Source organism: Zea mays, chromosome 3 (genome assembly GCF_902167145.1).
Source record: "Zea mays cultivar B73 chromosome 3, Zm-B73-REFERENCE-NAM-5.0, whole genome shotgun sequence".
In the NCBI taxonomy this organism is placed as follows: Eukaryota; Viridiplantae; Streptophyta; class Magnoliopsida; order Poales; family Poaceae; genus Zea; species Zea mays.
Window position 1 is genome coordinate 137,061,402 of NC_050098.1, and position 16,976 is coordinate 137,078,377.

Here is a 16,976-nt window from a genome sequence, read left to right on the forward strand (position 1 = left end):
AGAATATGTGTTTTCTTGTTTCAGAATCTGTGTCACTGTGTGTGGAGGCTGAAAGTCTCAACGAAGAAGATTCATCTCTGCACCGACCACGAGCACAACCAGTACCTCTAAGCTAAAAATGCAAGGTGAACGATTTCCCTTTGCGCTAAAAATTATATTTTCATTCATTCATTCATCCAGGAAAAAAATCCCAACTCCCTCCAAACTCGTCACAAATTTTACCAAGGCATAGAGGAATGATGCGCGGCGTCCGTGACCGTGAGCAATCATCATAGGCCTCGATTGCTGGTGCTTGAGGTGGTGCCATGGTTGAGGATGGACTAGCAATGGCTGTAGAAGACCCAGGTATTTAGCGCGATCGGGTTTGGCCTGTTGACATATAGAATAGGACTAGACATAGGAGTGAACATCAGATTTCATACTAAGCCAATGAAAAAGTTGTTTCAGACGACGATACGTCACCGGCACCCCGGAGAGTCCCCCAAGAGCTGAGTCATGCATGGCTTGAATTACTTTGAGTTATAGTGTGGTATTCATGTCCAGCCAAATACGCCCTTTGTAACGTATGTCGTCATTAGTCAAAGAAAAATGTCCCCAAGTACTGGCATTGATAGTGAGTTTGGCCAATAATTCCTGAGCCACCGGATTATCCCCATCTCCTGCTATGACTTCCTGCAACCAGGTTGGTGTGCAATGAGAGATCAACAAATAGGAAGCGACACTTTTAGGCTGTCTAGAAAGGGCATCTGCAACAGTATTCTCTATGCCATTCTTGTATACAATGCAGTACTGGCGTACTGCATACCTGCTAGCTTGGAGTACACCTTTTGTTGCCAGATGGTGTGCAAACACTGCTTGTTCAACTGTGTTAAGCTGCTATGATCGGTGTATATTACGAACTCAGCCAACCGCAGGTAGGAACGCCAGTGTGACACTGCTAGGATAATAGCCAAGTATTCTTTTTTGTATGTCGATAGCCCTTGATTCTTGGAACCTAGAGCACGACTAAGGAATGCTAAGGGATGACCACGTTGCATGAGCACGACGCCTATACCATACTGACAGGCATCAATGCAGATGCAAAACTGCTGTGTGAAATTCGGTAGAGCCAGAACGGAAGTCGTGATCGGTGCCTTTTTAAGTAGTTCAAAGGCCTATTGATAGTCTGGTGTCCATATAAAGAGCAGAAATTTTATGGTAGAACCCAACTTAACCTAAAAATTGCGTAGTTCTTTAATGGAGGTTGGAGTTGACCACTGCTCAATGACTTGAATTTTTGTAGGATCAGTAGAAACTGTTGAGAACTACGTTACCACAGATCATCTTGTCTTTCCTGTTCACAATGTCAGGCACAAGGATTTACTGAATCTTTTTAATAGAACGGAGAGTTCTATAAGGTTGCTACGCCTACGGAAGAGGATGGCTAAATTTAATAATATTGCCACCCAGGTGGAAATACTCGCAAAAAGGTAATAACTACGGGAGAAATATCTGTGTTTGACAAAAGTTTCTATGTGGAATATTTTTTATCTGTTTGTTACAGTTGGGTGATAATATTTCTGCATTGCAGGAAGTTATCGTACTGTCATTTGGCCCAAATGAAGTATTTGTTTCGAGAAGCAATCCAGATTAAGAGGGTACTTCTACATGACGAGAAAAGCCTGTGCATGTATGCTGATATGGAAATCATACTTGTAATGGATGTTGTGGAATACACAAGTCCTGATCACTCTCCATCCATGGCAATTTGCGATGCTTTTTACTCGAAGCTTTTGACATTTTTGGATGCTCATCAAAAGGTACTAAATTTAATTGGTCTTTATTGGGTAGTTGTTCATTAGTAGTTCTTCACTATTTATTCACTCAGTATTCTCATCCTATTTCTATAAGGTTTATGCATGTGACTTTTTCCCTTGTTTCAGGTCCCAGCCAAAGAGCAAGTTGATGCACTATCAAAGGAATTGTTTGCGCTTTCAACTGTCACAGGTATTTTGAGCACACTGCTGGCTACTTGTGTTATTGTTTTGACCAATAAAATCTATAATTTATCTGAACAAATTGATGCAATTGTCTCCCTATTCTAAAATTCAATGGTAGTCACAGATCTTAGAGAGCTCTATATGTTTCTGTTAGTATGATTGTGTTAAATTTATATGTTCTATCTTGCCACTTTGCTCTCTAGCAGCTGATAATTAATATGGTTGCAGTTGCAGCTCATGTCTATAGACAATAGATGCTATCCCAGTAGATGCACATCCTATGACACAGTTTACCACATTTTCAACCCACATTTTCAATCCGCTCTCTATCTTCTGAACCGGTACTGCCTTCTTCAATATCGACCACCGGCCAGTCCACCTCTTCAATAATCGTCCTTCATCGCCCTTCAGTTATGAGTTGTGACATACTATTTATATTCGGATCTGATCTATTACAAGTGTACATGGATATTATAGGGTGTGCATCTGTATACCCATGTATGTGAGGGAAACTGAAATGATTATGTTCATTAGTAGTTCAAGTAAGACTCCTAGGAATGCTTGGATTTAAGTTGATAAAACGATTATGTTCACCATTACAGCTCTACCCTGCAGCTTGTCTGGTGTATTACTATCATTAGTTTCTTGATGTTTTCGCTATCTTTCAGGTCCATTCAAGATCAATGGAGTACCGATCCGTCGTGTCAACCAGACCTATGTCATTGCTACATCAACCAAGGTTGACATCTCTGGTGTTGATGTCTCGAAGTTTGATGACAAGTACTTTGCCAGGGAGAAAAAGCAGAAGGTGAAGAAGATCGAGGGTGAGCTTTTTGAGACAGAGAAGGAGGTTGGTATCTGAGTAACATGACCCATTCTTGCGTCCACCATTGGCATCTGGTTGTGCTGCTTCATATCTTTTGAATCTGCAGGCGTCCAAGTCGCTGCCTGATTTCAAAAAGGATGACCAGAAGGCCGTGGATGCTGCTCTGATCAAGGCTATTGAGGCTGTCCCAGAGCTGAAGGCCTATCTTGTCGCTCGGTTCTCCCTTAGGGATGGTGACAAGCCCCACGAGATGGTCTTCTAATCCGAGTTTTGGAGTTCGGAGGAAGCCGTTTTGGCTGTGCTCTCTTGACAAGCCCCACGAGATTGTGACAAGTTCCCTGTTCTGCATATAGCATATACACTTGAAAACAAATTGCTTTTATTTTAGCTGCAGTTTAGCAATATACTTATTTCACTTAAAAATATAAATCTTTTTAGGTTTATCCTAAGGCAAACCATTTTTACCTGGACAATCAACATCCAATATTTTATATAGATTGCCAACACATGGCTGACATTGTTAGTCAAAGTTATTCTTTTTACTTGGGACAAACCTAAATAGACTTATTTGTGATTAAAATATAATAGAGACTTCCCAATTTATGGTCCGCAATTTAAAACAAATTTACCAATGCTAAAGCTGTAAGATTTTTTATAATTGTTTTGCATACCTATCTAGGATTTTGGGTTGCAATATATATAGCAAGTACTTGACTTAGTTTTGTAAGAAGATTTCACTTGCAAAGCATTCAAAGTTCCCTACTCTTGTTAGAAAAATATTAAAACACTACATGCATCTAAATGAATTGAGCTCTGCTTTCTTTTCTCCATGCATGGTTGTACTTGACAGTTAGTTGTTTATGGATTGACACTTTGTAGCTGATACAGATATGGTGAGAATGTGTTAGAGGTTAAGAAGAATCCTAACAGGATATGTTTAGTTTGTCGTGGCATCTATAATTGCAGTATATGCAGAACTAAGAAAGGATGGTTCCCTACTGGTTCTGTATATAGGAAGGTATATTTAATAGCATAATATTCCATTTTACATTTATGTTATTGTAGTTAATTTATGTTAGGAAAAAGCTAGGCTTGATTGGATCCAATGTAGGTAGTATGCATATACCAATTTGTCAGTGATCCAACAATTATGACAATCTGACATCTTTCTTCATGCAGGCGGTCGGACTTGGGTACAAATATGTAGCACACTTTCTAATTGCCAAGCATAATAACAAACAATTGCCCACTGATATAGTGAACAACGCGGAGGAGCTCCAATAATCTGATGTGGGAACATGAGCTGGCATGTTTGAGGATAAGAAGATAGGTGATGAGTTCTTTTCCTTTATTGTTGACTATAAAGATATGAAGGCATGTACTATTCTATTGAGGGGAGCAAGTTGAAAATTGGTGCCCACTAATAGTCTGGTGAGTGCCTTAATTATATCAATGTCTTCTAGGTGCCCACTGATGTATCATGAATGCCATTATAGCAATCTTGGCTATAGTTAACTTTGATCTTTGCACACATAGTATTTCCATCAACAGACTGGTAAGTGTTTGGGTGTAGTCTCTATATGGTGTGCATATGCTTTGCACAGTCTCTGACTGATATTTGTTTGTCTGTTTTTGTGATCAATCATCAGGGACTATGATGAGTGTTTTGTTTTCAGCGTGTGGTCTGCATATGACAGGCATCAGCTCATGGATAGTTTAGTTTTGATGGTCTCTGTTTGGTGTCCCTGACTGACATTAATGTTTTTGTTGCAGGTGATCTAGCTGGATGAAATCGTCGACAAGGCCATTAGCATCATGTAGGTTACCTCCAAGCATCTCATGTATATCTGCAAGGAGAATCTGCACCCACGAAAGGCATTGAGTGCAATAGAGGTGAAGGAACTGCGTGAAGCCCTTTAAGTTATTGCTGAAGGTTTGGACCTAGATTCACTCTTGTGCTAGAGTTTGGTGTAGTCCTAGATTATAAACTGTGTACAGTGTTAATGTAGTGACATAGTTTGTATGATGCAGTTCATAGTGATGTTGGAAGGTATTTGTATGAACTGTGTCCTGGACATAGTTTGTATGATGCAATTCATAGTGATGTTGTTTGAAGCTGTTTGTATGAATTATGATGTCTGATGCCGTTTGTATGAACTATATCATATTACGTTGAATGAAGCTATTGAATTCCCTTATTCTATGATGTATGTAGGATGCAAAGATTCTTGGGAGTAACTTTGTGATCGATCTATTAAGTGATCTATTAAGTTACGATGACAATTCATGTTGATATGTCATCCTTGCAAACATACAACTTTGACTTATCAATATCGCTAAAAAATTTAGATTAGTGTGTTGTCGATATATTTGTCTATCATTCAAAATTCTATATTGATTCTTTAGAAATAATTTGTGCGATATTATAATGTTTGTTCAGCATCAGTTCATTCTATTTGAGTTGGCTATATTTATAGCAATATTACATTTATAATATTTTGCCGCACAAATTTTACATATCATATTGATGTTTGTTGTTCTGTATCTATGTTTTATACTAATTCTCAATGCGCATAGAAGATGATATTTTATCTCTATTTGCCCAACTGTACCAAGAAGGCGTATATAATCTGCTATTCCTTGGGGATTTTTGTATGCTTGGTTACCATTTGTGGGGTTTTAATTAATCTGACTATATATATATATACTATTTTTAATGTGCTGACACTCTCGAGTGGATTTGTGCACATAATATCCATCAAAAGAAAATGTTTGTATAATTTTACATTTGACACTGTTGTCACGAGTACATCTTTTTTAGTTGTTTGTTGAAAAAATGATGGATGCTAAGGTTCGAACCGTGGTCGTTTGGATTAAAGCACCCATCCTCTACCTCTGCAGCTCATGTTTCTTTGTGTTATACAAAAGATAGATCAATCAAATATCTAATTTAAGCAAGGTGTACATATGTGATATATAGATACCGTAGCAAGGTGTACCTGTGTGATATATAGATACCCACAAAACTCACTTTGTGCTATACCTGTGTAATATATAATTTAAGCAAGATGTACCCTATTTGAGACATTTGTTGGAGTTGCTCTAACACTCACATTTTGTCGAATATTTTGTACGCCGTTGCAACGCACGGGCATATACCTAGTTACTATGTATGCCTGTACAAGTTCCATTTCAAACAATTCATAGTTCGCCTACTGATCTTATTGTTTTAAATTTGTTGAAGGTGTCATACATGATCCTCGCCAGGGTATCCCCAGTCACACATTCAGTGGGCAATTGCGTCAAGCGTGTGGTGGTCATTGTGACCAGGAATCTAAAAAAGATTTGTTAGATTGCAAGCATCTGTTGCGAGGTCATTTAGGTCTCAAACATATTTTTTTAAGGAATAAGGCATATCTTAAGATCTGATTGTGTTGTTGATTTCGGTTTCATGCGAGTAGAGATTTTGTGCCGTCGCAACGCACGGGCACATCCCTAGTTTAATACTAAATAACTCAAACAAAGCCAAAGTGAGGATGCGAGACAGCGGAACTGACATGTGCACTTTGGTCCAGTCTTGCTGAAGAAGAAAGCGGGAGGAAGCCGAAGCCGAGTAGAAAGGAACCAAATAAGACCTCGGTCAAAATTTGGAGAAAGGAACCAAACACCCCATTTTTTGCCGCTTCGGAGGCACCTTCGAACAAAGCCCAAAAGCAGCCAGCGCACCGCATGTCCTCGTCTTCGGCGCACCAGAAGGCGTCGCCGCCGATAGAGGAGGAAGCGACGGAGCACGGACCCTTCCCCATCGAACAGCTACAGGTCCGGTCTCTCAGCTCTCTAATCTCCCCCGCTCGCAGCTCGTGGCCCGATCCCTCCGAGAACCGCTCGAATTCGAGGGCTTGATTGACGATTTGGTCCGTTCGGGAGGGGTGCGGCGTGGTGGTTTATCCCAATTTGGGCCAATATCTTAGGTCCCGTTTTAGGTGGCTTCTCAGTTCCCATTTTCTTCGTCTATTTTCTCCACACGAACTCCAGAAATGTTCAGCGATGAAGATTCTCTCCCTGATTTTGGCGCTCATGCCGCCAATTCCTATTCTGTTGGGGCTCTTCACAACATGGCCCGCGAGTACCCAGTTGGAGTTCTTTAACTATTTTTTTCACTGACTCGAGTCAGAGTCTATTTGTAGTGTATCGATCATGCCATCATGGGCATCTATGCTGGTTTAACTGTGGACCATAATGTACCATTGAACAATGGTCAGTTCTTTGAGATCTGAAATGCTAAGGACATTATTTTTCCTTGTAGAATTGAATGCAGAAATCAGGTACATGTGCTACATTATTGAATTGTTACGATCAAATAGATTTACCATTGCAGTGAACAAATGAAAAAATATCCATAGATTATTCAAAATATGCTTTCTATGGTTTAGCATTACAAGTTTCCTTCCTTTGCAGAATTCGTTCAGGTTTCAGTGAACTGTTGACCAGGATGTAATGTGTTATCTCAGTTGGAATTGGGGAATTTTCATGTTAGAGAAAAAAAGACAGGTTTTGAGCTGAATCATCGATTAAATTCCTGTAAATTTTGCTGTGTAGGCATCTGGAATAGCTGCACTTGATGTGAAAAAACTCAAAGATGCTGGTCTCTGCACAGTGGAATCTGTAGCATACTCTCCAAGGAAAGACCTTTTGCAAATTAAAGGGATTAGTGAAGCCAAAGTCGACAAGATAATTGAAGCAGGTAAGTAATTGTTTGCTTCTGTTTCAGAGCACACTACCGCATTTCTATTTGTATGAAAATAAAATTTGCGCGTAAATCATAATGTTCATAAACATCTGGCAGCTTCCAAGTTGGTTCCACTCGGATTTACTAGTGCTAGCCAACTTCATGCACAGAGACTTGAGATCATCCAGCTTACAACTGGATCTAGAGAGCTTGATCAAATTTTGGACGGTAATGTATTGGTGCCTCTTGTGTATCTTTAATTTTCTTAATGCCATAATTGTGGTATTGAAATAATAGCAAAACAGTGTAACTTGTGTTTTCAATCTTAACAGGTGGAATAGAAACAGGATCTATCACAGAGATGTATGGTGAATTTCGCTCCGGGAAGACTCAGTTGTGCCACACTCTCTGTGTCACATGTCAGGTATTGGACTTGGACTGAAAGACAAATTCTAAGATATGGCACCACATTGCCATGAACTGTGCCAACAGGATTTCTAGAATGTCATACTTAAATAAATATTTTTTGCATGTTTGAACTGTTTACATATTTCCATCTGTTTGGCAAATGGAAAATATCTTTCCAGTTCTTATGTGATTATTTTAAAGCTTACAAAATGTGGTGGTGATTTGTGTAGCTCCCATTGGACCAAGGTGGTGGTGAAGGAAAGGCTTTGTATATTGATGCAGAGGGTACATTCAGGCCTCAAAGAATTCTCCAGATAGCAGACAGGTGATATGGCAATACAAAGTATTATATTTACTACTATTGTTCTTTAATTGTCAAACAAGATTGTTTTGCATTCAGGTTTGGCTTGAATGGCGCTGATGTACTAGAGAATGTGGCTTATGCCAGAGCATATAACACTGATCATCAATCAAGACTTTTGCTAGAAGCAGCCTCCATGATGGTAGAGACCAGGTGAGCTCATCCATTTGTTGTAGTTAGCCTCTATCTGAATTAGTGAGATATATGCTTTATCAGTTAGAAAAGGAGAAAATTGCTAAAAACATAGTACCTGAAATTTATGGATGTATGTAACTTCATTTTCCTCCTAGTTTCACTTGGTGTTTGGACTTTACTATGTGGATATTTTTGAAGTGGAGCTCTATTTCTGCAGGTTTGCTCTCATGGTTGTGGATAGTGCTACAGCCCTTTACAGAACTGATTTCTCTGGTAGAGGGGAGCTATCAGCAAGGCAGATGCATCTGGCGAAGTTTCTTAGGAGCCTTCAAAAGTTAGCAGATGAGGTAACCAGCTTGTCCTTTCACCGCTCATGATTTATGGAAGGTTAGGTATATTGCAATACATGCATTTGTCCTCATGCAAACGTTACTTTACTGCTATGAAATTACCGGACAACTATTGATTCTGCGGCAAGCTTTTTAATAAGTTAACCAAATATAGCAACGACATATTGAGTCTCATGTCTATTTGGTACACATAGTATTTTTTATTGTTTTTGGTCCTTTATGTCTGGCTCTAGTTTGGAGTGGCAGTGGTAATCACGAACCAAGTAGTGGCTCAAGTGGATGGTGCTGCAATGTTTGCTGGGCCACAGATCAAGCCCATTGGAGGGAACATCATGGCTCATGCTTCCACAACTAGGTGAGCTACACCAAGTAACATAACATCTCCATTTTATTTTGTTCAGTCCCTCATTGTCTCAAGTATGTCGCCTTTGTATCAGGCTCTTTCTTCGCAAGGGAAGAGGGGAGGAGCGGATCTGCAAAGTAATCAGCTCTCCCTGCCTGGCTGAAGCTGAAGCAAGGTTTCAGATATCATCTGAGGGTGTCACTGATGTCAAGGACTGAAAGCATCCTCATTTGCAGTCCACAGCATAACTTGCCAATTCAGACGAATCTCTGATCTGCTGCACTCGTGTCGGTCCCTTGTACAATCAAAATACCAGTACAGGCTTCCAGAATGCGAATGCAAATCCGTTGGAGTGTGGCACTGTCATCCTGTTGTCTTTAGGTACCATCTAAAGTTGGCATTGTTGTAAAGTGGTAGAGCGCAAGGCTCTACTTTGTAGCCGTGGATTCGAGCCCTATGGTGGGCGTTATTTAATTTTTTTGGCGAAAAAGCCTTTAATTGAGTTGTTTAGGTGATATGAATAACTCTTTAGGTCATGGAGTTCGACTCCATGGGAGTTTAAGCTGGGTTAAAAAAAATTATGGTCACGATCTTTTTCACATGGGCTACTGTAACATCTCGTCTACTCCTGAACCGATGTTAAGCTTTTTAGGACTATAGATCATCTTCATATATCAACATGAGTTTTTTTGTGTGCATTTTATCCTTACTCATGTGCACCCGAGAAAACTTTCTGGTCGGTAGAGGTGAAAACGATTGGTAAACATAGTTCATTTCTGTTTTCATTTTTTTTTCTCGAAAACAAAATTGAAAACGGTAACTTCGGAAACGAAAACGACATCGATAATTCAAAAACATCGAAAATGAAAGTTTAGTACGAAAATGTCACCCATCCCAAGATTGTTCTGGGTCAAACACGCTTAACCCAAAAGTTATTTCGAGACAGGTTTTGGAAAACAAGATACATTTTGTTGATATGAGTACTCTATTAATTCTATTAAGCTTTGTACCAGGACAGGAACCTCCTCTCTTGGCCATATATGTATCTCTAGTGTCGTTATATGTCATGTCGTGTTACCACTCTGAGCCCACATGCGTCATGCGCCATATGCTCGAACCCTTTAGCCCACACACGCCCGTGAAATCGTGAGGATCAGCTCTGATACCATTTGTAACATCTCGTCCACTCCTGTACCGGCGATACTTACTCATGGCAACCCTCTAGGATTATAGATCATCCGCATAGACCAATAAAAGTCTTTTAAAAAAGAAGATGCATCTTATTGATATAAGTACTCTATTAAGTCTCGGGCCAGAATATCATAGCTACGATACCGCTGTGTTACTGTGTATGAGTGGTGCGGGATTTGAGAGTTTTATTGACCTAGGTCTTCTTAATAAAATGCTTGATTGTTATACCTATCGTAGGTTGGTTTTTTGTGTGTCAAAATGACATATACACAAAAACTTATCATACTACATGCATCCATGTCCTTTTTCAATATACTTCAATTAATGCTAATTAGTCGATTTTGTATCCGTCAAGTTTTTTTAAGTGTGTCCAAATTATATATGCATCTATGTTCTTTTTCAACGTGATATCACTTAGGTCGTGTTTGAATGCGCTAGAGCTAATATATAGTTGACTAAAAACTGTTAGTGAAATTAGCTAACTAATTATTAATTAATTTGTTAAAAATAACTACTAGTTAAACTATTAACTAGATTGTTTGGATGTCTCCAACTAATTTTAGCAGCTAACTATTAGATGGCTTTAAGGAGTGTTTGAATACAGTAGAGCCAATAGTTAGCTGCTAAAATTAACATAAACAATCTAGCTAATAGTTCATCTATTAGGTACTTTTAGCAAATTAGCTAATAGTTAGTAGCTATTTCTTAGCTAGCCAATTCCACTAACGGGGCGTTTGGATCCCTTCATTTTAGAGGAATTGGAATTCACTCAATAAATTAACTTATTTAGTTTGGAATTTAACATTTCATCACTTTCCAAAGTTCAGATATAAGACTATCTCAAATTCGTGGGGTGGAGGGTGGGAAATGATTTTATGCATTAGTAGAATTTGTTTCTACTCTATAACTTACATGACGCTCTTTGTCTCACTCCTCTATAGTAAAAATGTAGCATATAAATATCTCTGACATCATATTAATAATATAGTATATAAATATATTTTGTATAAAATCGAGTTAACTTAATTGATATATGGCTCAATTATTATTATTAGAATGGAATTGAATTCTAATGATCCAAACGAGGCGTAATATTTTTTTAGCCAACTAAATATTAGCTACAATACATTCAAACACTCTCTTAGTCAATTTTGTTTTGTTGTACTGTTTTGAACCACAGATCGCAATAGGGAATCAAATGTTGTTTTGTTACTAACTAATGGGTAAAAGATTAGTTTTGCATTAAAAAAATATTTGTACAATTCAAACTTGTGCATTGAAGACAAAATTTGGCAACTTAAAAAAACTGCACCCATCCCTGTCAGGTATCTTCAATGTGTCATACATCGTCGGTTACTCAATTACATTCCCTTCGACTGCATTCCATCAAAAGCACAAACAACTGAAGCTATCGACATTTTGCCTGATCAGCTAATAAGCTTATCTAAATTATATTTCCAGCAAGCATACAAGTATATAGGCAATACTAATGGATTCATATTCTGTTGTGGAGATCCATTTACACTTACTGTTTGAGGGAACCATAATTTTAACAGAGCATGTCCTACAAATAGGTTAGTGCTGAAAATGGTCTGGGGCAGATTCGTAACCATGACTGTACTTTAAGCTCTTACAAACTGTTGATTTCTCTCAGCATAATCGTTCCGAGAAATTCTTCTACATCGCATCAGCACCACAAAGTCAAGCATACATCATAGTCAAAACTGATAGGGCAAACCCTGGACTCAACTGTAGATGTTACATGCCAATGAAACAACGGCGCCTGCCGCAAAGATCATAGATACAGTTGGATGAGCTCATCACTAACAACAGACGGCGTCAGAACACCAAGGTCGGTCAGGAGGAGTGTGAGATATTGGGGAGGTGTGTAGTCTCTTGCAGATGTCTCCACTTCCACACCAATGGGTATTGGGACTCCAAAATCTATTGGTCGGTGAGCTGGCGTCATGTCCTTTTGATCCAAGGGATATAGCCGAGCAAACTGCCGAAGTAAAAAGATACAGGCAACATTATCAGAGGATAATTGCATGCAACAACATCATGCTAGAAACTTAGAATGACAAGTTGACAATCAAAATACACCGTGTTAATATCAACACAAAATGTAATAAGCTAATGACTACAAATAATCTAAAAGGTTATAAATATTCTCTAACATATTTCATAACATGTACTCCCCCTTCAAATTATAACATGTTTCGGCTTTTCTAGATCCATTAGTTTTACTATGTATCTAGACATAGTGTACATCTAAATGCATAACAAAATCTACGTATCCAAAAAAAAGCCAAGACGTCTTATAATTTGGAATGGAGAGAGTATTCAAAGAAAAACTTTGTATCTCACTAATAACTCATTGCATTCCAAACATAATGGATGTTGATACATTATTTAACTACACCAGGGCAGTAATGACGCAAAGCAATAACATGAGTGAAACTTCGTATCTCACTACCAAATTCATTAAATTACAAAAGTAATGATGCAAAGAAATAAGATGAGTGAAACAAGGATAATATATTATTGAAGTACATTATCATAACATGCATTACCTTGTAGCTTTCAGCTGCCACATAAACAGGTTTGTCCATAGTATGAGCCACAAGAGCTATCTGATAAGTGCCCATCATATTGATTATTCCTCCGCTCTCAACAACCCCATCAGCGCCAACAAAAACCATGTCAACTTCATCAATGGAATAAGCAACAGCTGAATCAATTAGAACCTTAACAGGGATCCCTAATGCTGCAAGTTCATTTGACATCCTTAAACCAGTTCTGTCTGGCCTGCCCTCTGCGGTCCAATAAAATAATGAACAGACATTACAATTATTAGGGTTCAGAACATGTTATTTGCATGTACTAATGGAGTAGTAGGTGGATGCATGTATGCTTCCTATTGCTCCCAGAAGCAAGAACAGCATAAAGCCAGAACGTAAAAAGTAAAAAACATGATTCATGACACAGGCCTTCCGTAACAGACTAACAGTTGCATTATAAATGACTCTTCCTGTCCTCATATATTAATTCAGGTGCATAAAGTCCAATCCCATATTCAAGTAGCATGGAACTCCTAAGTCCTACGAAGTTTGGCAGTAACACACAGGACCTGCCTATTCATAACATTTATAACCATGTGGGAACTGGGAAGCAACTAGAAAAATATGGATACTAAAATTCGATGTAGTACTTTATACATTGCGACTGATATGCATCATGATGAAAACTATGCATCAGCTAATGATAAGAATATACCTCAAAATACAAAAAAAATAACCATTTTTATGCACTTTCATGACATCATGGTATCAAAGATGACAACATTACCGAAGGCGAGTTGGGTACGCCTCATCGCCTAGGTGGCCAGGCGTAACTAGGCCCCAATGAGAATTAGGTCCACCCAGATGCCTAGATGATGCCTTTGAAATATATCACTAAATGCCATGTATGTGTATGACATATTTGCCACAGGCAAGCTATCTTTGTAGAAACAGATTATCACATCTTGCAACTAAATCATTGTACCTGTGCATAGTACCCGGAAGAGCTTGCGATTGGATGCAGCAAGCTTTAGAACTTCCAGTACTACTCTGGAATACCCATGGACAAGTATAGTACACCCATCATAAATAAAATCCTGACTAAGCATTGCAATTGTCTTGCGAGCCTGAAAAAACACGACCCCGAAGCATAAGAACAAAAGGATTAAATTCTTGTACAGAAACTAGATAACAATTGGAAAGTTTTGGATATGTGGATAACCTTTAAAGATATCTCCCCAAATTTTTCTCCTCGCTCAATTAGCCGCGATTTTGCTGCATCAAACTTCTCATGCTCCAGATGTGAGGTCCTCGTTACAAACCGCATGAACAAATCACAAGCAGCAGAAAGAGAAATGGATGTAGCATCCCAGGACTGGAATACATAAGCACTGTTAGTGTCAATTCCCATGGAAAGTGTACACAAAAATTTAATCTAGAACCCGGAGCAGCATAATGAATGATATGTCATTCACAATGATAAATCAATACAATAATTATGATAGAATACGCTGATAAAAGCTATAAAGGAAGACAGTGCAAAAAACAAGAGCTGACATTACTGTTCAGGAATAGATGTGCACACAACTCAAGCTTCTCATGATGGGGCCAGTAACCATGAGTATTAACGGCATAACGTGAGGACTTTTGTGTATTATAATTAGAATGCTTATAACAAATAAATGCTTGGCTTTCCATAGTATAATGTGTGGTCAATCGACTATACATGTCATTCAGAGCATTGTAATAAAGGTGAGAGTGTGCCACTAAAAACTAGGGCAGAAGCACTAATTAAGGTCTGAGCCACTTTTATGCAAACGAAATTCTGATTTACTATCCTGCTTAAATTTCCGCAACGGATAAGCCATCAGCACACAGAATGCAAGAACAGCTCAGGGAATCATGCTGATCAACAAAGAATAATAGAAATATAGAATATACGCTAGCACAGCAAGCGGGAACGACAGAGCAGCCGAGCAGGTGAATCGGCCGGGTTATCAACCTTGAGCTTGTCAGATGCCTTCTTGAGCTCGATCTCGAGCTCCATCATGGTGGTGGCCCTGCTGGAGCGGATGACGGCGGCGAGAGCCATGATGGCGGCCACCGCCTCGGCGGCCTCGGGCTTGCGGCGCCAGAAGTTGAACTCCTCGATCACGCCGCCGCCCCCGGGGGACGGGGGCGGGGCGGCATCGGCGGTATCGGCGCCGGGGAAGGCTGCGGCTGCGGCGGCGGCGTGGGCGAGCCAGTCGCTAGTTACGACGGCGTGGTGTTCGGCGCGCGTCTGGTAGTAGGCGGAGATGGGCGGGGGGACGGGGCTGGGGCTAGGGTTTTGGGCGGCGTCGGGCTCCATGGGATGGGAGCAGAGCAGACCAGCAGGGGGAGAATCAGAGGATGAAACGAAGAAGGTGATTGAAAGAGATGGCAATGCTCAGCACCGATATTGTATTGGAATGTGTATATGAGCTAAATATTTTAGTAATATATTTTTTAGAGAAATTTGGATCCATACCATTAAAAGATCACCACTTTGGATCCATACCATTACTATCTCACTTACATGTGGGTCCACATGAGTCAATGATATGTGGGGTCCATGGTATATATCTAAAGTTTGGATCTTTTAATGATATAGATCCAATTGTTCCTATTTTTTATTAAGCAAAAAGATTTATTAAGTAAAAAAATTTACTGGATATTAAAACATTTTAACCTCATTAATTTATTTATATTTTTCTCTACTATACTTAAAACACAAGTTTTAACTATCGTCTGTGTCATATTTTTACAAAAAGTGGTATGTTAAAAAGCAGTGCAGGAGATAGGGTTTGGAAGAAGGGTGGAAGACACTGGCGAAACTGTCTAACCAGTAGAACATCATATTCAGGTGTTTATAATATTGAATATAAATTGTACATATGTATATATGAATTTTTTAAAAAAAATATCGTGTCGGGTCGGGCCAGTACTATGGGCCGAGGCTACGACACAAGCACCGCACGACGCTCTACCGTGTTGGCCCAAGGACTATTAAATGGGTCGTGCCTCGGGCCGGCTGAAAGTCGCCTAGAGGGGGTGAATAGGCAAATCTGAAATTTATAAACTTTAAGCACCACTATAAACCGGGGTTAGCGTTAGAAATAAAAGCGAGTCCGAAAGAGAGGGCGAAAAACAAATCACAAGCAAATGAAGAGTGTGACACGATGATTTGTTTTACCGAGGTTTGGTTCTTGCAAACCACTCTCTGTTGATGTGGTCACAAAGACCGGGTCTCTTTCAACACTTTCCCTCTCTCAAACGGTCACCTAGACCGAGTGAGCTTTTCTCCTCAATCAATTGGAACACTTAGTCCCCACAAGGACCATCACACAATTGGTGTCTCTTGCTTTGATTACAAATATCTTGGGAACAAGAAATGGGGAAGAAGAAAAGCGATCCAAGCGCAAGAGCTCAAAGAACACGGGCAAAACTCTCTCTTCTAGTCACTAATTGCTTTGAGTGGAATTGTGACTTGGAGAGGCTTTGATTGAATCTAATTGTGTCTTGTATTGAATGCACTAGCTCTTGTATTGAATGTGTTAGCTGAAAAACTTGGATGCCATAAAGTGTGGTGGTTGGGGGTATTTATAGCCCCAACCACCAAAGTGGTCGTTGGGGAGGCTGTCTGTCGATGGGCGCACCAGACAGTCCGATGCGCCAGCCACCTCACCCAACCGTTAGGGTTCGACCGTTGGAGCTCTGACATGTGGGGCCACCGGACAGTTACTGTTCACTGTCCGATGCGCCTTCTGGCGCCTGCTCTGACTTTTGCGCGCGTAGTCCGCACTGTAGCGTTGTCAGCCAAACGTTGAACTCGACCCGTTGGCGCAGTAGCCGTTGCTCCGCATGGCACACCGGACAGTCCGGTGCTACACCGGACAGTCCGGTGAATTATAACGGAGAGTCATTTCCAGAAACCCGAAGCTGAGCAGTTCGAGTGGATTCACCCTGGTGCACCGGACACTGTCCGATGGCACACCGGACAGTCCGGTGCGCCAGACCAGGGCAGCCTTCGGTTGGTTTTGCTCCTTTTTATTTGAACCCTTTCTTGGGCTTT

The 16,976-nt window shown here is 39.9% G+C and overlaps 4 protein-coding genes across 4 annotated transcripts; 3 read left to right on the plus strand and 1 right to left on the minus strand.

The window, feature by feature from the left end:
- Nucleotides 1-1,307: 1,307 nt before the first annotated feature.
- LOC103652203 (CDT1-like protein a, chloroplastic) lies at nt 1,308-2,115 on the plus strand. Its single transcript, XM_020550904.3, has 3 exons — nt 1,308-1,469; nt 1,571-1,799; nt 1,923-2,115. The coding sequence occupies exons 1-3, from the start codon at nt 1,420-1,422 to the stop codon at nt 2,082-2,084; spliced, it is 441 nt and encodes a 146-aa protein (XP_020406493.2). The 5' UTR covers nt 1,308-1,419; the 3' UTR covers nt 2,085-2,115.
- A 519-nt stretch (nt 2,116-2,634) lies between these two features.
- Nucleotides 2,635-3,125, plus strand: LOC118476703 (60S ribosomal protein L6-3-like; the record flags this gene model as incomplete). Its single annotated transcript, XM_035966312.1, has 2 exons — nt 2,635-2,829; nt 2,912-3,125. Coding segments are annotated over 2 exons (351 nt in total), but the record flags the coding sequence as incomplete, so codon positions are not given.
- Nucleotides 3,126-6,354: 3,229 nt separating this feature from the next.
- Nucleotides 6,355-9,804, plus strand: LOC541710 (recombination protein51 gene b). Its single transcript, NM_001111449.2, has 9 exons — nt 6,355-6,624; nt 7,405-7,549; nt 7,652-7,762; nt 7,867-7,958; nt 8,173-8,267; nt 8,343-8,456; nt 8,656-8,785; nt 9,022-9,143; nt 9,226-9,804. Exons 1-9 carry the CDS (start codon nt 6,535-6,537, stop codon nt 9,347-9,349), a joined length of 1,023 nt encoding a protein of 340 aa, NP_001104919.1. The 5' UTR covers nt 6,355-6,534; the 3' UTR covers nt 9,350-9,804.
- A 1,847-nt stretch (nt 9,805-11,651) lies between these two features.
- Nucleotides 11,652-15,309, minus strand: LOC100283573 (uncharacterized). The gene is made up of 5 exons (NM_001156473.2): nt 14,886-15,309; nt 14,106-14,258; nt 13,869-14,010; nt 12,896-13,137; nt 11,652-12,324 (listed from the first exon to the last, which is right to left on the minus strand). Exons 1-5 carry the CDS (start codon nt 15,231-15,233, stop codon nt 12,118-12,120), a joined length of 1,092 nt encoding a protein of 363 aa, NP_001149945.1. The 5' UTR covers nt 15,234-15,309; the 3' UTR covers nt 11,652-12,117.
- Nucleotides 15,310-16,976: the final 1,667 nt, after the last annotated feature.